Genomic DNA, 21,138 nt, shown 5'->3' on the forward strand with positions numbered 1-21,138 from the left:
TTGCATCTATAATCATACAAATGTGGGTCTGTACTCTGGCCAGCTAATTTGTTGGTCATGAAGACTCCAGAGAAAAATCTAATTAAGCCAGACTGAGTTTGGATTCCTCTTCTGGCCAAAGGGAAAATGTTGTCCTGAACATCTTTCTGGTGCTTCCTTATCTTTAGCTTTTTGTGCTTGAAAATTATTCACTGGAACAAACAGCAGAATCCAAAGATGCTTATTAAAGTTTTGGGCCCAAGTCTAAATCACAGCCTTAAAAAAAAGCCCATGTGTTTAAACTTCCTGACATTAGTCGCTCACCCTAAACTCCGTGAGACTAGTTCATGCCAGGTCACCAAGCTCTGTCCTCTGTTCCCTGGTGGACATTCTTCCAATCCACGGTGATTTCCTGCTTGGCACGCCTGTGAGAGCTTGATAACGGCCAGCTGTCAGATGACCGAACACTGAAGAGGCCAGATCATCACACTCCAACTTCTCGGCATTGTCACTCCCCCTTTCTGCCTCAGTAAAGGTCCCAGCAAATACACACAAAACAACCACGTTCTCAAAGGGGTGAAAAAGAGGCAAGTGAAGGGACCGTTTACAGTATGTGAACAGAATTAAGGAAACTAAGTTAGTCATGGTAAAAGTGTCAGGATTAGCCACAGCAGAAAGCTGTTACAAACGCTAGCCCTGAAGAGGCGTGGGAAGGAAGTGGAGTTCCAGAGAAGAGTTGTAACTATGAGAGAGATTCCACCTGACAGGAGCTGTGGCCTTAGATTGAGGGGCACAGCTGCCAGAAGTAAAATTTCCTCAAAGCAGATGAAGGATGACGCTTAGCTTCAAGGCCTGTCACCTTGCACAGATCTCTGCATTTATGCTTATAGGTCCTCCTTTCCTGTTTTAAAATAGAATATTTCAACCACAATTGGTCAAGACCATTGCCTCCACTCTGACTTTTCCCCTATCGTATTTTATGTTGAACAACTACCCATGACTATCCCCATGGGTAGTTTGAGGATCCAGCTAATGGGAAGTTCAGTTGGCTGGCAATACATTTAGTTTGGATTTAGTAAAACAGATTTATGGAGTTTGCAATCACAGGTAATTTTTTGTTACCTGTTCTGAAAGGAATGCTTCCAGGAATATTCCAGCCACCATGTACATACAAAGTGTTGTACTCACTTTTTTTTCTTGTTTAAAAGGGCCTCCCAAATTGTTTACACTTCAGACTTCACAAAACCTTGATCTGCCTTTCATAGCCATTGCCAAAACCATGGCTCAGCTGGAGTAAAAGGTGATGGGTTGGGGGTAGGGGATTGGCCAAGCCCAGTGCATCAGTTTGAAAATATTATGTACCCCAGAAAAGCCATGTTTTAAACCTGATTCGATCATGTTGGGGCAGCCGTTTCTTTCAATCCTGATTCAATACTGTAGGGTGGAGTCCTTTGATTAGATTATCTCCACAGAGATGTGGCGTGCCCAATTGTGGGCATGACCTTTGATTACATGGAGATGTGATTCCACCCAATCCAGGTGGGTCTTGATTAGTTTACTGGAATCTTTTAAAAGAAGAAACATTTTGGAGAGAACCAGAAATGACAGAAGCCTCAGAGCTGACAGAAACTTCACAGTAGAGCTGACAGAGATGAAGACATGTGGACACAGAGACACAGATGTTTGAAGATGCTTGGAGTCCAGCAGACTTGCCATGAGATGTTAAGCAAGCAGAACCTGGAGAGAGCCAAGGGAAGTCAAGAGATGAAAGCCAGTCCTGAAGAAACAAAGTCAGGAACCATAAGAACAGAGGCTGAAAGCAACGGAGCCCAGGAGCAAGGGGCCAGCTGAACCAACCATGTGACTACCCAGCTGACAGAGGTGTTCCTGACCCATAGGCCTTCCTGGAGTGAAGGTAACCTCTTATTGGTGCCTTAATTTGGACCCTTTCACTTCCTTAGAACTGTAAATTTGTAACTTACTAAATTCCCTTTAATAAAAGCCATTCCATTTCTGGAATACTGCATTCCAGCAGCTTACAAACCAGTACACCCAGAAAACACTAATGATGCAGTTGATAGGGATCAAAAACTGGGGCATAGAGCAGGACAGAAAGGGTGGAAAATTGATCTGGAAGGACAAAAGGAGAATGATCAGCACCTTCCTCTCTACCAAACTTTACCAGATTTCCTTCTGAGAAGTCTAAAAGGCCAAATGCCACAGCAGAAAATATCAGCCATTTTTAGGCTGGGACCGCTTCCGTGAGGCTCTAAACTTATCATAACCAGGTCAGGAAATAGGAATCCAGATCAAGGTGGCAACAAGGATCTGGGACTGGCAAGCAACAGAAAAGACAGGCTCAACTGTGTTTGCTCCTCCAAATCCCATGTAAGTGAGTACATTTGTCAGTAGTACGACTATGGCAAACCATAGACAGATTTAAGTGCCTACAACTAGAACAAGGAGGAGCTTGCTACAACTATGGAAAGAGCCTTTCATTACCTGATCTAAGACAAAAGCTCAAAGAGGTTAAAGTAACAATTCATTTTTAACCCTAATTAATGGATATTTAAATATTTTCCACACACATAGATGGTATGCTTTGCATGTGTTTGACATATAAGATATGATCTCAGATTGTAATCTGTGGATCTATAATTCCAACCATAAAGGTAGCAGAGTCAGATTCAATATTTCCTTATATATAATTAAAAGTTAGAAGAGCTCACAAGAAACACGAAGACTAAGGATTAAAGAAAGATATCTCTGTAAGACTGAAATATATGTGAAGTTGCTGTTGACCAAAATAGCCAACATCTCAAAATCGTGGCTTATTTGGCTTTTAATAATAATAAAAGGTTTATTTTTGCTGTGATTAATATCTGGCTACCTGAAAATCTGAACTTATTCCTCTACAAATTAGCTTCACCTTACTGGCTAAAGCAAATGCTCTCTGATGCTTTCAGAAGCTTGAATACCTCCAAAGTCCTCTGTCCTGATTGTACTCCATTTACCCCTCCAGCTCCCTACTCTAAGATTTGGCATTCTGCTCTATGCCCCAGGAGGCAGACCTCTGGAACTGTATCAAGGAGCTTCCTTGCTCTCCAACTGCAAGTTGCATGGGCCATGGGGAATGCAGGTAGTAAATCAGAGAAAAGGAGTAAAGAAAAAGTCAGGTTATCAATGCCCCCAATCTGCTTCCTGTGGAGTTACCAGGGCTGGTCGAGTCCCCCCTGTTATGGTTTGAGTTGCAGTCCCCAAAAGATATATTGAAGTCCTAATTCCCACTACCTCAGAATGTGACCTTATTCAGGAATAAGGTTATTACAGATGGAATTAGAGAAGTTAAAATGAGTGGAGTAATCCTAGAATGAGCTGAGACTCAGTATCAAGGGATTGAGAAAAACCCTAGAATGAGCTGAGACTCAGCATCAAGGAATTGAGGAAACCTTCTAGACCAAAAGGAGGAAGAGTGAAATGAGACAAAGTGTCAATGGCTGAGAGATTCTAAACAGAGTAGAGAGGTTATCCTGGAGGTTATTCTTACGCATTAAATAGAAATCACCTTTTTAGTCAAGATGTAGTGAAAATGTAGAGCTGTTTTCCAGTAGCCATGTTTCTTGAAGATGATTGTATAATGATATAGCTTTCACAATGTGACTGTATGATTGTGAAAACCTTGTCTGATACTCCTTTTATCTACCTTGTCAATAGACGAGTATAACATATGGAATAAAAATAAATAATAGGGAGAACAAATGCTAAAATAAATTTAGTTTGAAATGCTAGTGATCAATAAAAGGGAGGGGTAAAGGGTATGGTATGCATAAATTTTTTTTTCTGTTTTCGTTTTATTTCTTTTTCTGAATAGATGCAAATGTTCCAAGAAATGATCATGATGATGAATATGCAACTATGCGATGATATTGTGAATTACTGATTATATATGTAGAACGAAATGATCAAAATAGGAATGTTGCATTTGTTTGATGTTTTTTGGCATTCAAAAAAATAAAATTAAAAAGAAAAAAAAATGAGTGGGGTAGGCTCTTCATCCAATGTCTTTACAAGGATAGGAAATTCGGTCACAGATAGGGAATCAGACAGAGTGGAGAATACCACATGACAATTGAAAGGAGAGAATACCATAAATTGTCTGCAAGGAAGCATGCCCTGGCCACACCTTTATCTCGGACTCCTAGACTCCTGAATTGTGAGACAATAAATTTCTATTGTGTTAAACCATCCATTAGTGGCACTTTGGAAACTAACGCCCTCCACAGTAGACCACGGCTTCTGAAAGGCAGCCCTTCCGCACACCTCTCTCTCCAGATTTTATAACTTCTCCTTCTCCTTACCTCTCTCCTTTGTGGTTTCTCTATGCTCGCCCACACCTTGGTAAACAGTCTCTTTATTAAACTCTCCTCAAATTATCCAATTTGAATAAGACACCTGTTTCCTGCCAGGATGCTAATACAGCCTATAAATGATAAAGTTCCCAAATCCCAAACATCAGACATATACTATCTATTGTCATAAAGCAATAATCATTTATTTTTTTAAGTCATTTACAGGTATTTATAGGCAAATGGATTTTCAGTTGAAGATAGATGAATATAAGAATGTGAGATAAAAATAGCATGCAATTAGACATCTTTTTTTTTGTTTTGTTTTAGCTGTCCTTGGTATTTGTAAATGAAGTATTTGCTCAACTAACTACTATACCATTACAATTAAATTATCCATGTGCACTGGTCATATCATCCATACTCGGGATCTATTTGTATCAGGAACTCTTGCTATCCAGTTAACACTCTGCACAGCCAGACTGAGACCACAGTCCTGCTCTATCTCTGTCATACCCATAGTTTCCATTATGTATAGTAATTTTGCTCCATTTAGTGCAGATAATAAGAACTAAGGTATATGTAAAATTGATGAAAAGTACATTATTTCTTAGCTGTATAAAAAAAACAAACCTATCTAAGAAACTGATGGCAGTAAAAGTAAAATCAAATTATAAACCTTTAAATAAAAATATTGGAGTTCACTGTGCTTGATTTCTATCCAAAAGAAGTTTCCCATATTTTATTTAAAACTTAGTAAGTACATCATATTTATAAGGATTAAGTTCTACACAGCCCAGATGAAGTGGAGTTAAGGCAATTGTCCAGATAACTCAGGTTAAAATACAACAACAATGAAACACTCTATAGTCTGGTCATAACGCTATAGGTAAAGGCATGTAAAGCATGACACCGTTTAGTGGTGGTCAAAACAACATCCCCTTTTACCATCATTACCTATGTTATTCCCAAATTTCAATATTTTAGACGGAAAGGATTGGAGTTGAAACTATCTGAATGTATAATATCAGTTGTGGCAATCATTCTGTGAGTGTGTACGTAAACTAAGGAAAAAACCTGAATTCTTCAGCTGATCTACCCAGACTGGTTATCGACATCGATCCCAAATAAATGGAACCTTCCAAATGGAACCCTGCATAACTCATAATGTGTTAGGGCTAGAATGGACCTCTAAATTCACCTAGCCCTGCTCCCTTATTGTATAGCTAAGGAAACTATAGTCCAGAAAGGTTCGCATTGATGAAACTCAGAGTCCAAGCTTCCTGAGCCCCAGCCCAGTGCTTTTCTCTCCAAAATGCTTTGTAACACCATTTGTTTATGGTTGGATCAACTTGTGGCAAATCTTTCAACTGTTTTGTTCAATATGTTTTCTCCCTTCTTCATTGTCTGATAACGTCTATGAAAGGTACTAAGGATCATATAGGTGAGGGACAATGTTTCAGTGGCAACTAGTCACAAGGATATTGGCCTATACGTTCAAATAAATTCAGTACTTTAAATAACAATGGAATGAATTTGGATATTGAATATGAAAAATACTGGGTTTTGTTTGCCATCTTTAAACCCATAAACACGAACTTTTTTTAGGATGGGGGTAGGACACTGGAGGGCAGGGGTGGTGGCAGACAGGGATATAATGAAATCAGAATGACTGATATGGCATCTTCAGTAAAATGAACACTGCTACATATGAACACTGCATAACAAAGATCAAGAAATACCAGACCAGAGAATTTGGGCCCCAACCCTTTAATCAGCAAATGGGACAGACCAATGAAACAGACCAGGCTTTCAGTGGCTTTGATATGATTTCACTGGCATAGAACCAGTCCATATTCAATATCAAATTTATTTTAACATCGTAGTCAAAGTGCTACCAAACAGAAGTTGTAATGAAGTCAATAACTACCAAGCAAATTGCTTCTTATTTTTGTAGCAAGAGAAAACTTTTCTTTTTGGCAAATGGTTATATACTTATGGAACATAAAGTCACTTGGAACTAATCACCCCAATATGAAAATGTCCCCAAATAGCAAGTTGAAGGCACATACCACTGCCCTAGCAGTTCATTCAAGTTGTCTTTAGCATGTGAAGGTTTAATTGTGCTTTTAGTTTATTAACAATGCAACATGACCTTAAAAAGTGACATCTGTGCATACATATCGTTTCTTTTCGAATAGACCAATCTTCTTCTCTTTTCTGATTTTCAATTTCTTGAGATCAGCTTTTGTTAGTTCTTTGTTTGATAAAGGGCCTAGTCCATGATGGTCTCAGGAAGATGCACTTCATGGTTTGTGCTCTATTTCATCTACAAGTTTGATCTTTGTCTCCTAACATAAAATGGACAAAGTTCAAGTTATCTTTGTGTCCTAACACAAAATGGAGTTTCTTGAAATATCAGTGTGATGTTGTTTCAATATTGTCATTTGCTGGAATGCAGAAGTCCTGGATTAGTATCTTTTCTCACTGGTTGTTTAAGGCTTACTTCACTTCCAGAAGATATGATTGGCAAGCTATTATCCATGTGGTATCTGATGAGGTGGCCAACATTATCAAATACATGATCCTTGGTCCTCACCTTCAAAAGGAAGAACAAATGCATTTAGGTTAAATCATAACAGCTCTTTTGAAACAATTATTAAACAATCACTGAGGGGAAGACAGTCATATCCCAGAAGCAGATATTTTGCTGAATCAAGAAAAAAAAAGGTGCTTTCCAACTCTATATCCCTTAATAAACAATTTTCTTATTCCACATTACTTTTAAGCAAGTGTCCACACCAGTTAGGAGAATGATAAGCACTTATCTCCCAAGTCAAATTTGCAGTCAGTCTCTTTGCTATGTTATTTGCTATATTCTCTCATGTCACAATGTCTATAAAATTTAACTGGTTTGTATGCAAGCATGAATCCCAGGAGTACAATGATATACCCACAGTCATTCCACTGGTTCATTAGCCTGGCCATGCCTGTGCTCCTGCTTGGAGAGTAGCTTGGAACAGTCCAGAAAAGGAAAGGGATGCTGTCAGGGAGCACCTCATTATGTAATTCTGCTGGCTCTCTGACAAGGGATTCTTTGAATTCTGTCTACATATTGGTTTTCAGCATATTAAACAAACACACACGCAGTTAAGTTAATTGACAAAACCTGAATATGGACTATGGATTAGTTAGTGGTATTGTATCAATGTTAAATTCCCTGATTTTTTATCTCTGTGCCACAGCTACATAAGAAAGCATTCTTAAGTTAAGAACATATGTTCTCAGGAAATATGCATTTGAGTATTTAGAGGTAAAAGACAAAGATGTCTCCAAACTCCAAGAACGTTTTTATTTCCTCTGTTTCATGGTCAAAACATGTCAAATCAGCTGACTGGTCCTGCCAACCTGTGTTCTTAATTCCAGCTCCCTCTACCCTCCCATTTGAATGTCTCCTGCCTCCATTCTGGTTCAGGCCTTCACTGCTTTTTACCTAAAAGCCCCTAATTGTATTCTATGCCCTTTGTCTTTCTCTCTGTCTTCTGATTGGTCCTGTGCACAGATGTCAAATTAATCTTCCTAGAGCAGAAACTGTAAACTGGCCACACTCTCTGGGTGAATACCCGAGAGGTGTTTCAGTTTGCTGGTGAGTGGGAGGGTTAGCACATAGTGCTTTTATATGTTCTGAAATAAAAATGGGGAAGATTGCATATAAAACTCTGGTTTTTAGCTTCTTTGGGAAAATCAGATCTGGCCCACTGGGCCTCTACTCCATAAGGCAACAACTGGCAGGAGTTGAGTGGTCTCCACAATTGGCAGGAGCTGACTCTCTCCCTTAGACAGTACATGCACTTCCCAGTTCTTCACAAGCCACTGTGCCCCATGCTCACCCCATCACTTGCCCAGCTTTACTCATTTATATTATTGGCCTGGGCCAGCGACATTTGTGGCAAATTAGGCATTTCGGTCTATTTCCCACACTACATGATGGTTCCAACCTACCTTTCCAGGATCATTTTCTATCTACAGGTAAATGATGGATGCTCCATCCATCCATACTAATTTTCTATTGGCTTGCTCATGCGATTCCTTATTCTGTAAATGCCCCCCGCTTTTGTAATCCTACCCTCTTTCAAGGTTCATCTTCTGTGTCTTTTATGTCAGACCCTGCAAAAAGCCTTTTCAGTTTGCCTCAATCTGAAAGATCTCTTTATCCTGAGAAATACCATAATGCTTTGGTTGAAACTTTATCTCATTCAGCTTCACATTACAAATATTCAAGCATCTGTTTTACAAAATTATAAGTACCCTGAAAGCAAGGACTATGTATGTAATATTGAACAAAAGTTTACTGTCAATCCTGTACTAGGTGCTCATTTAATGTTTAATTGAATTGAGAAGGGCAGAAAGATGCTGTCCTCCACTTGATATTCCAGGGTGGCTTCTCATCCAAACCCTTCCACTAGTCTCTACTTAGAACTTCTTATGCCAACTAGAAGCTTTGAGAAAAAGTAAACCATGAGCCTTGAAATCTCTTTAACCTCAAGATTTGTATCCCTCATCATAGTATCCTTAATAGCAAGAACATCCTGCTAAAACTGTAATGAGGGGTCAATGATACCTTGCCTTCAGGATCCACCAGGAGAAGGTGTTTTGCCTGACCTCCCTGTAGTCCACTCAGCACGTATTGGCCAGGGGATGTTGCACTTTCACGAACCAAAAAGTCCCCATCCTTTACCAAGAGGCTCTCTGCAGCTTTCCTGCTTAGCTTGCCGTGGTAGCAGTCTTCATCCCGCAGCTGCTGCTTAATGTGTGGCAAAGAATGTGAGCTGGTGGGTTGGGCCATGGCACCCGGCTGAACGGTTTCTGGTGCCTCTGAAGTTAGGACACAAAAGAGATATATGACTAAGCTAGCGCCTCATTCATTAATTCATTCATTCATTCAGCAAATAAAACCTGAGATTCCTGTTATGTGCCAGCCACTGTTTAAATAACAATTTTTCTGGAACAAATGAGGTTTTTGTTTTCAGAAATTCCACCAGGCTTTAATTTATTGTGGATACAAACACTGCCTTTGGCTTCTGTTACCAGGATAGCTTGCTCAGGACAGGACTTTTCCTTTCAGATGAAAAATGGAACCAGCCCATGAGGACTGCTTAAATAACTACAGAAAGAGGCTCTTTATGTCCCAGGAGCTGTATATTTAAAGCAAAGAGACTTAATGCTGTACCTGGATTACATAATTTCTAACATATTCCCAAACTATTTGAAAAATACCTATGATAATCTTTGGACTCTGCCTGTGCTTTGGCATTTAGAATTTTTAAAACCAAATTACTAATGTGATTCTAGATAGTCTTCCAACCTAAACCTTCAAAGCCATGCTGAACTCCCTCACATTCCTATTAAATGACCACTCTGTCATTGGTATCGATCACCTGTCTGGACACAGAGTTGACCAGGCAAATGAAGGCAAAACATCAGGAAAGTGTGGCCTGAGGCTCTACAGAATAAGCTGAAGGCACTAAAGAGAAGGTACATCCAGGCAGCACATAGTAATACTATTGATATTCATAGTGATAATAACTATTATGTAATGTCCATTTACTGAATATGACAGGCATTGCTTGATGCTTTACATACATTTATCTCTTTCATTCTCAAAATTACAGATGCAAACAGATTTTTAAAAGATTATCTCTTTCATTCTCAAAATTACATATGCAAGCAAACAGATTTTTAAAAGATTATGTGACTTACGCAAATTCACATTTTTAATAAATTGTGGCTCTGGGATTTGGCACTAGGTCAATCTCACTCCAAAGCACAGTTTCTTAATCATCACACTCTAAGGTCCTTGCCTTGGTCGTGAGAATCTTTCAATATTTAAAACTGGTCTACTAGTTATTTATGTAGTACCCAAAAAGGTCCCTCGTAAATAGGCAAGGCTGTCAGGATGATTTGCAGCTACTCCAGAAGCAATAAACATAAAATTCTCATGCCTGAAGCCAGGTAAGAATTGTATGTTTAATATGGCAAAGTAACCAGGAAAATAGCCATGGAAAACAGTCTTCATCTTCTTAAATACAAAGGAGTGTTTCCATGTCATCATATGAGTCCTTAACCAATAAGAAATTCTCTTGACTCTGAGTTTTACAACTTATACATTACAACTTATGTCATTGGTATAGGCAACCAATGCCCGAAGGCATAATCAAACTTTCCTGTTAATGTTATAGTTTTCTACTGCTTAATAACTTCTCTCTGCATAAACACAGTAATGATACAGCCTTTACAAATAAATCTTTTAAAAATAGCTGTAACCTACATCTAATGGTTGGAAACATTCTCCTGTACGATCAGGTCTTTCTATTATTGACAGCAAAAATCTGAATAAGTGTATCCAGCTTTGATGAACACATCTTAACAGCTGGCCTTAGCACCATATACTTTCAAGCATAATGGAGAACTTCTGATGAGTTAGCTGTGTTTGGGTGTATGGACGTGTGTGTGAGAGACATATTACAAAGCCATAGTAATTAGTATAGTAATTAATGTATTGATATAAAACAAGCAAATGCACTGATAAAAAGTATAATAAAGAGCTCAGAAACAGATTCACGTATTTAGGAAGAATCTAGTATAATGGAGAGTGGCATTAGGAAAGAGAAGATTATTTAATAATGGTGCTTGGAAAACTGACTCACTTACATAGATAAAACTGTCAGACCTCCTACCTCGTATTCATATAAAATATAAGCTTCAAGTGGAATAAAGACTTTATTATGAAAATAAAATGATAAAGCCAATTGAAGAAGATTATTAGAAGCTACATAACAAAAAGAGCACATTTAATCCACATAGGGTAGAAAGATGGACATAATAAAGATGAGAGCAGAAATCAATGAATGAGAAAACAAAAAGCAATAGAAACAATCAATGAAACCAAAAGCTGAGTACTTTGGAAAGGCCAATTAAATGAATAAATCTCAAAGAGGACTGCTTAAGAAAAAAAAGATGATACACAAATTATACTAAAATCAGGAATGAGAAAGGGGGTATAACTACAGATATTTCAGGGAATAAAAGGACAATAAAGGACTATTATGAAAAATTTCATGACGAACTGACTCTAAGCCAATAGGGTGGAATAAGTTTTTGAGGAACCCATACTGCCAAAGAAATGGCAGTCCCATCTTGCAAAAAGTCTATGGCTTTTGGGCCCTTAAAGCAAACCCCAAATCCTCAAGCCTACACCAATAGGAAATAGGCTGTAAAAGTGGTAAAGCCTCCAAGGGAGGCGCAGAGGATAATGGACAGGAACAACCCAAAGGCCACCATCCCGGCTCAGAGATGACGATGGACATGGAAAGTTGTCCCATTACGTTGAATCAGGGTCACTCCAGATCACTTTCTTTACTTTCAGCTCAGGAACCTTCACAGTTACTGCCCCGCCAGATTCAGTAATCACTATGGACTGGTGGCTGCTGTGTGTTTCTCATTCTGCCCTTTTGTGAATGTAAGTTTTTATCATAGTTATTCTACTCTTGTTCTACCACTAATTTGGGGTGTGGAGTGGGATGGACAACTTGGCAGATAGTAAGGATCTCTGTCCCGTCTTGATGGAGAGAACTGTACATCACCCAGAGATCATGGACTGCAGGCTGTAGTTATGTGGAATAGTTGGGGAGAGTATAAATACATTCTATGTGAAAAGAAGTGTTCATAGATATTCTGGTGGCAGAAAGATATACACAGAGGCAATGAACTGTCTACCAATACCTATTCTCTCTTCCACTATATTACATTTCATTACATTGTAAAATGCCTAAATTTTAGCTGGGCATGTGTCTGTCCCTCTAGATTAACTTTTTTAGCCTCCCTTCAAGATAGATGTAGCCACATGTCTAAGTCCTGCCAGTATAAGGTGAAGAGAAATGATATCTGCCACTTCTGGGTCATATCTTTTAAAGGAATGCCTTTTTCTCTCCTCTCTGACTTAATGGAGATGTGACGATTAAAGCCCCGGCTAACAGCTTGGATCAGAGGTGGAAGCCAGGTACCAGCATATGGCAGCTTAGACTGAAACTAATAATAAACTGATACAAAAATTAGACAGTACCAGAGCCATGATTTCCTTTTGCCTTGTTTGATAAGAATGACGATTGTGCCAGAACTTTTCCCATGTTGACAGCATGGCAGGACAAAGTGAGGATACCTGATGGCATGCTTGAGAGTTATTAGGTTAATGTCTTTGGATTTGTTTTGTTTTACTAAACTGATCAGTAACTTTTTTTCTGGGCAAGGGAGGCTGTGTACACCTAAAGAAGCTAAAGAAGATTTTTGTAGGAAGAAGAAAAGAAATAGAAGGGAGCATAGGGGCAGAGGGTGATGACTCAAGGTACATTTAGGACATTTTGAAGAAAAGTATGTGTAAAATTATTTCTTCTCTATCTCTTTACTAAATTTCATTAAACATCATTTACCAGTGCTTTTGCAGTTAAATTTAAATTCTTTGGAGGGCAGCAATAGCAGGCTGAAATTAACTTCTAAGAGGCACCAATAAGCCCTGAAGAGCTATGGTATATTAAATCCTAATTGAAAATAAAGAGTAAGAGGACGAGGGGTCTAAATTACTAAACAATTTGCCACTAAGGCAGGAAGAGGGAGAAAGGATGATAAAAAGACAAGACTGACCTCAGTGAAAACACATTTTAACATTACAATTTTGACTGGAACAGGCCTTACTGACTTTCAACTTATCAATGGTAGGAATTTCATTATAAATTAATCTTATCTTTTCATATGATTGAATTGTCTGTGACAAAAGGGAAAGTTTCTTTGATTAAGTTATAAAGATATTAAACAATGAAGACATGATTATAAAGGAACCAGATTTGTTAATCAAAGAATATCTCAGATTACCTAATTTGGGCCACCCACTAAATAAATTTTTTAATAATATGTTATTGCTTTGCAAAGTCCATGAAATGGAAGTTATCAAGTGTATACCTTTGGAAAATTACTTTTAAAACCCAGTACAAGAAATGTTTCTTCACAAAGCTGTCCCTCTAACAAATATTACCTTATACTCACAGATATTTCACACTGAATACTTTAATAAGCTTACTGAAGAAATATGAATTAGTTTCCTATCCTATCATCCATGGTATGAGAGATGTCTGTGGTAGACACAGACATCAGCTGCCCAGATCTCTGCTCAAAGAAGGACCAATTGTCCAAGTGTCAGCAGCCAGTCTCCAGCTGACTGCCCCTTCAGGATTGCCACTACTTGCCCAAGGGCTTGTCTATCCTAGTACCTCTATATCCAAAGATTAATATAAATTGGGTTATCAAGGCCCAGCCATTTGAGTTCAATATGGGGCAGCTTGACAGGCCTGCGTTGTAGTTTAGATTTTCCCTCTGCCCAATCCTGCTTGTTCCCCCTGCCTTCCTGATAGTGATCCCAATAAAAACCCTGCATGTCAAACTCCATCTCAGATTCTGTTTCCAGAAGATACAACCTGACTGGGTTGGGTGCCAAGAGTGGTCTTAGAAAGCTGGCGAAAAGATGGACCACTTGGCACCCAGCTGCCAACAAGGAGCTTTGTTTCTTAGTTTAGAGAGTTAAGGTAGTCTGGTGAAGCCCAGGCTCAGCAAAATATCCTTTTAAATGTTGACTTGCTTTTGCAGCCCCTTGGCAGTCCTGGAGAGAGAGACTTTCGGGGCTAGTTAGAGGACTCTCAAAGTGACTGGTTCTCCATCTCTGGAGCAAACCAAATTTGACACCAAGCCAATCTCTGAGCCCAACAATCTTCAACAATGTATAAAAGCATTTCTTGTTCATTTAGTTTTCAGTTGATTGTGGGCTTTTCAGTTGCTTTACTTTTATTTATTCATGTTCCTGTTTATGCATTTATCCCTGGAAAAAAAAAATGGGCAAGAAACTGATGTTTGTCTTATTGTATTTTACCCAAAATATACGCTTAAAAAAAGGAGTCTTTTTATTTTAGTACCTTATATAGGCTTCTCAAGGGTTTTAAAAATAAAATTAACACCATCACCAAATAGAACAGGAATAGTGACCACTGTTTCTCATGCAAAAAAGTTCAAAATTATCTCCTGGTTTGCACAGCCTTTCAGCAAAAATACACAGCAGAAATCAAAAGTTGGGAATAAACTTAAAATATTTGAATGGATTATTCAAAATCAAAGCACCAAAACCTTGAAATCCAGAACATCTCATTAAATTGTAATCTATACTAAGTTAAAGGATTGGATAAAGAAGGAATCCATCCACATTACTGAAGATGAAGCCAAGGAAATAAATGAGAAGTGGTATAGTGACCCCAAAAAGATATGTCAAAGTCCTAACCCCTTGGTCCCTGTTAGTGTGACCTAATTTAGAAATAAGGTCTTCACATATATAATTTAGTTAAGGATCTCTCGGTGAGGTCATCTTGGATTTAGGGTGGGCCCTAAATCCAATAATCAGTGCCCTTTTAAGAGAAAGGACAGGAAGAAATAAGACACCACACAGGGTAGAAGGCTATGTGACAAGGAAGGCAGAGATTGAAGTGATGCATCTACAAGCCAAGGAATGCTGAGAATTGTTAATAGGCACCAGAAACTACGAAAGAGGCAAGGAATGGATTCTCCTCCAGAGCCTCCAGAAAGAATCAACTGGATTTCAAACTTCTGGCCTCCAGAACTGTGAGACAATGAGTTTCTGTTGTTTTAAGACACCCAGTTTGTGACAATTTGTTACCAACTAGTAAACTAATACAGATGGTGAGCAGTTTCTTACTTCTATAGTGGCATGGGCTCCCAAGTTGAGCTGAGGTTTGATTTCGAGCAGAGCCAAGTACACTTTGAAGAGCCTGTGTATTAATGTAGCAGGGGTCATCAAAGAGATCCACTCGACATGTGTGCTTCATTAATGGGGCGTCTCGTTGGGACTGCAGCCCTCTGTCATGGACGTTACCTGTAGCGATCAATAGTTTTCAATGTATTATGATTTTGCTTTTAAAAATAAATTAAAATTAACAGAATCATGTTTGAGTCTAGAATGGATAGGAAGCTAAAAGTCACCCCCATCCCAGACAAGGAATGAACATTGCCTTTTAGATCTGACCTGCAAAAACAAGGTAAGCATTGGCCTTTGAGGGAAAGCCACCTCTTGGTGGCATCCCTTTGCCTCCCTGCCCCACCTGAGCTGACCTGTTGCTTCAACTGCAGATAGGAGACAAGCAAGAAGAGCTTAAAGAAGAGCAACCAGGGAAGAAAGAGGGCTGGCACTTGTCCTGGCAAACAGCACAACCACTTCCACCCACACCCCCACCAACACTGCTCAGAGCTGCCCGCCAGGAGTTAGGAAAACACATGTGCTGTCCTGAATATGAATATCTGTCATTTAACTGTTTCTCAAAAAAGCTAATTACTTAATTTAAAGTTCTTAAAATTTTAATGTTACTAACGTATGTATGTTACCAGAATAAAAATTAAAAGATAAAACATAGGACTGTACAACAGTGAACTCTAAATGATGAGCTATAGTTAATAGTACAACTTTTAAAATGTCCTTTTATGACTCAAAACAAATTTTTCACATTAACAAACATTAGCAAAATGTTAATAATAGGATGATAATGGGGGGAAAATCACCATAATGTAAACTATGGTTAATACCACAATTATAACAAAGGTATCACACTAATGCAAAAGTGTTAATAATGGGGATGTATGGTTAATATGGAATGCTATATTTTCTACACAGTTCTTCTGTAAACTTACAATTCTATAATTAAATTTTTAAAAAAAAAACCTTATTAGTTAATTTAAAATTCTTACGATTGGTAGGCTGTCTTTTCTCTATACCCAAAGTTTTGTTTTGTCAAACTCAGCATTGCACTAACTGCTGATGTTTAATTCTATTAACAAAAAAGACTCAACTCTCAGATGCCTTCTCTCTACTCTTTGTTCTGTCCACATAGTAGCCAAAGTAACTTTTTAAAAACTGCAAATCTGATAATGTTTCTTGGAGGCTTAAAAACCCTTCGATTGCTTCCCACTGTTCTTCAGATAAAGTCCAAACTTTTTAATGAAGCTGCAAATCCTTGCACCGTCACCTCAGCTTCCCTCACACCTCCCTCTTCCTCAATCCCTGCTGTGATCACATTGGTATTCCTACAGTGTAATCTCCACTGGGGCCTGTTTTCTTTGCTGGAAATACTCTTCCTCCCCTTCTCCATCACTCTCATCTTCCAGGGTGCAGGTTAAACATCTCCTCAGGGAAACTTTCCCTGAGATAAGGGGAGGTCCCTCTGCTACCACAGTAGTTTGTACTTCACCTTCACAGCTCAGAACACAGGAGTTTGATTTTATCATATGTTATTACTTCTCTAATGTCTGGACTGCATTTGGACTGTGTGTTCCATGAAGGTACCGATTGCATCTGTCTTGTTCATAGCTGCAACCCCTTCTTGTAGCACATGCTGGGTACCTAATAGGACACCAACAAACAGATATTGAATGAATGGACATTAGCACTGTACTTCACTACCTGATGGCATGAAGTACTTTTTTCCCAGATGGTTCTGGATCTAGGGTCTAGACTCCTAGGATAGAATCTTTTTGCTTATCTGCTTAAAGAAATATACTTAGTTTTGATCAGATGTGCCACTATCAGGCTGCATCTGAAGCAGTGACATTCCACTGCCTTACAGTAAAGCATTAGTACTATGGCTTCAGTCTATGAACCCCTTTAATGTGGCCCAAGAAGGACCAATCTCATACTGGAATTATGGTGAGTAGTGCCATGATTCTTGTAACTCATGGTATAGAAACTAAGAGAAACTCCAAGTTGGGAGCTCCCAGCCAGAAGATTATAGTCTTACTTCCTCTTCCTTCTTTACTCCGTGGTCTGTGTCAGCCATTACATGTCACCTTGTCATGTGTCATACTCAGAATGGGGCGGGGGTATGCTGAGGGAGGAGAGGGTATGTGTTTTTTCTTGAACTTGGCCATATATTACAGTTTCCATTTGTTTGGTTAAGTGGGTTTATGGATTATATTATCTAATTTAAACTAAACTTACTTTCACAAATGGATTAAATAACTAAAAAGATCACTGCAAAGAAATCGAAGTTTGAAGATAATTCTTTTACTTTTAATACATGCCCCTCCTTAGCTGTATTATGAGCTTATAAATAAGAATGATTAAATCAGATCCTGTTTGACCCTCCAAAAATTAAAATTATCAAGACTATTTGAAATACAGATTTACATCTATTATCTTTACAAGTAAATGTCCATAATATACTGTAATTATCTGTTTGCTTGACTTTCCATAAAAACTGCAAATTCACTGAGTCCTTGAGGAGAAACTAGAACTCATTTATCTTTGCATCTTCTACATTTTCAGTGCCTGGTATGAAGCAGGTACTCAAAATAAAAATGTTAATTAGCTCAATGACTGACTGTAAGACTAAAGTTCTACCCAGTTTTTCTTTTCTGATGTGTTGGTTTAAATCTGTTATGTAGCCAAGAAAAGCCTATGTTCCTTTAATCCAATCTTGTGGGACAGATCTATTGTTGGGTAGGACCTTTTCATTAGCTTGTTTCCACGGAGATGTGACCCCGCCCATTCAAGGTGGGTCTTAATCCGTTTGTTAGAGTCTTTTCAGGGAAGACCTGCTGGGGAGATCCCATAGCTGAGAGATTCTAAGAGAGAAAGAAAGTACCCCAGAAGAAGCCAGAAGGACCCATAGGAGCTGAGAGGGACATTTTGAAACCAATCCAGGAGAGAAGGGAGAGCAGATGTCACTTTCCATGTGTCAGAGGGACACCAAACACCATGTGCCTTTCTTTAGTGAAGGTATTCTCTTGTTGATGCCACTTAGTTTGGACATTTCTATGGCCTCAGAACTGTATATTTGTAAACTAGTAAATCCCCTTTGAAAAAACCAACCCATTTCTGGTATATTGCATTCTGGCAGCTTTAGCAAACTGCAACACCTGGCATATTTGATGCCACCATATTCTGAAGACCCTGAACCAACCATCAGCACGCTGACACTGACTCATCTGTCCCACATAGGGCATGAGGTGGCCGCATTAGGTTTACCATCCCACAGGACTACACAAGTCGTCCATGTCTCCACCCAGGCAAATGTGCTATTACATTCAAATCAGCGATGTGAACTTAAATGAGAAAAAATAAAGAGGATACCCCACCCTGAACCCAAGTTTAAAATCATTTTAAGCTAAAGAGTGTGGTTGGCGAGAACGTAACCACACACGCCAGCCAACTATGCATTCCAAAAGTTCTTTTTGCCAAGTATTACTCTGAGAACCTATCCAACCTAAGAGAAGATTTGTGGTTGAAAATAAATATGTATACAAATGGTAAATATACTGTAAGTACCCACATTTTTAAGTGCAAACCTTTAGGGTTTGTGGAAATCTAACGTCTCTTTGATTAAAAGTATCAACGTTGCCATTTTAACTTGAAGGTTGGGGAAACATTATGCTATTTTGCTAATTATGTTTTTCCATAAGTGAATTTAGTATCAACAATAGAGATATTTTATATATATAGTGATAAATACCATTAACTCTTTCAACAGCCAGAAGCCTATTGCAGTATTTATAATACACCAGAATTCAAGTTTTGAGTCAATATTTGAATGAATAAATGTCATAAGAGGAAGAAAGCCAAAAGTTATTGAAAATATTTATATACGCATCTCTCAAATGCTTATGGATGAATCGCTGGGAAAAGCCACAAAAACTGCTGCTATTTTGGTAATGGATATTAATTTGCTCATTGGTCCAGAATTTCAGAATACTTTTCAAACATATTCTCAAGCAGTCATAGGCAGGCCTCAAGATAGGAACACGTGATTTATGAAAGTCTGTGGATAAAAGCCCATTGCATTGCAAACTTCTTCCTGACACAATAGGAGGGAGCTTACTTGCCATGGCCCCTGGAGCAGGATTTGCAGAGGTTGAGTCGTTTTATCCTAACATGGTCTGGGGGAGATGGCTCGCTAGCATTCTGGTCCCCCAGTCTTCTAAGAAAATAATGTTGACACTCAATGATTTACAAGGAAGTGTCCAGCTGGAGGACTTCTTCCATACTACAAACACCAGTTCTTACCTCCCCAAGATTCTGAGAAGTTCCCCATTATAACTCACAGCCACTGTTACAGAGGTAAGATGCTGACTCCGTTTTGGTCTCAGACTATCCTGCAATTGTAGAGTACCCAAAGAACACTTGCAAAAGTATTGTTTAATGTTGTTTTTGTCATTACAAAATAAGCATCTAAGCACCCATGCAGGCTAAATAGAATAGTAGATTATGGTGTGCTTATCGAGCAGTTAGCCATCATGGCTAAAATTAATTCTATCGAAATAAATAGTCCAGGCTTCAAACAGACGACGAGGCCTGTTAATGAGTTTGAATCTGCTTATACTGGCTTAGGGAAAGTATAAACCTTGTAAGACTAAGGGGTGTTGGTTTAAAGAAGATATAAAACCAAGATAAACAGGAATAAAATTAACTGAATACCCTAACAAACCTATACTTACAAAAAAGAAAAATATTCAATGATGTTTAAATTCTACCTCCACATCTATCCTATACCTTTACAAACCTGTGCTTTATATGTGCTGTAGGGTAAAGGTAAGGGGAGAAAGGTGCTTTAAAAAAGGAAAATAAAAATCGAGGTGAGATCTCGGGGGTGGGTGGGGAAGGGGCACCAAGCCCCTTTTCTCTAATGGTTCTAAGATAATTTAATACATTTAACACGTCTAGAAACTTGGAGGATTTGCCATCCTTCCTGGGCCCAGTGAGTTCCCCTCAGAAGTTAGGTGACTTAAGACAGGAGGATGTGGTGGTGAAGACTGTTTAACAGAGAGGAATGAGAAAAGCTGGGAAGGGACGTATTTGGCCAGGGCTCAAAATCTTGAAATTCTTATCCAAGGCTCATCTCTCACTCCTTCTGTACTCTCCCTGAACCACGATTTTGGAACTGTTCCCTGTGCATTTAGGAGTTCTGGTACTCATTTATACCCTGTATCTCTCTGTCTGTCTCTCTTTTCCTTCCTTCTCCACTTCCTTCTCGATACCTGGATGATTCCCACTCATCCCTCAGGTCTTGGTTTAGTTGCTACTTCCTTAGGGAGACCCTCTTGATGCCCCAGGTTAAGCAAGGTTTCTCTTTTCTCATTACAATGATATCTTAGGCTTCTCCCTTTGAAACACTCATCATGTTTATAAGCATTTGTTTAAGGTGTATCTTCCTAGCTAAACTGCAAACTACACGCAGTGTGTCTCTATCCCTAGCACCTGGCATAGTACCCGACCTATCCTTAATAAGTTGTTATTGAGTGAATTATTGAAAAAAAATGAAGATATGAATGAGATAATACAGCACGTGGAAATATTTCCAAGTGCTCTGCAGCATGGGTAGAAAATGGTTATAATACCAAAGGGCATGTGTGGTGTGTTACGACTATTAAATTATTACATTAGGGATTTTTAGGGTAAGGGAAAGGAAAGAGAGAAATTATGGCTCCTAGAAATCATAGTCTTAAAAAAATTCCCACTTACCAGCAGTTTAATCAGTTTTAGTCATGTTCTTGAGAATTACTTTGAACTTTTAAATAACTTTAAAGAATAGCATGGACTTGGAATTTCTATCAGAAGGAGCCAAGTTTTTAAAGAATTTAAAATACTGCCTTAGCTCACTGCTCCTATTCTTTTTGCAGGGTGGAGGAGGGTGGTAATCACAGCTATACCCAGAATAAG

At 38.7% G+C, this 21,138-nt stretch overlaps 1 protein-coding gene across 1 annotated transcript in view; it reads right to left on the reverse strand.

Moving 5' to 3' along the window:
* Positions 1 to 6,435: 6,435 nt before the first annotated feature.
* The window catches only part of SHC4 (SHC adaptor protein 4), a 134,421-nt gene continuing 119,718 nt past the window's right edge, over positions 6,436 to 21,138 (reverse strand). The window contains exons 10-12 of the mRNA XM_077127818.1: positions 15,133 to 15,309; positions 8,947 to 9,200; positions 6,436 to 6,924 (exon numbers count right to left, since the gene is read on the reverse strand). Coding sequence (XP_076983933.1) covers positions 6,769 to 6,924; positions 8,947 to 9,200; positions 15,133 to 15,309 — 587 coding nt within the window. The 3' untranslated portion in view covers positions 6,436 to 6,768. The remainder of the gene's footprint in view (positions 6,925 to 8,946; positions 9,201 to 15,132; positions 15,310 to 21,138) is intronic.

Source organism: Tamandua tetradactyla, chromosome 14 (assembly GCF_023851605.1).
Source record: "Tamandua tetradactyla isolate mTamTet1 chromosome 14, mTamTet1.pri, whole genome shotgun sequence".
Taxonomy (NCBI): Eukaryota; Metazoa; Chordata; class Mammalia; order Pilosa; family Myrmecophagidae; genus Tamandua; species Tamandua tetradactyla.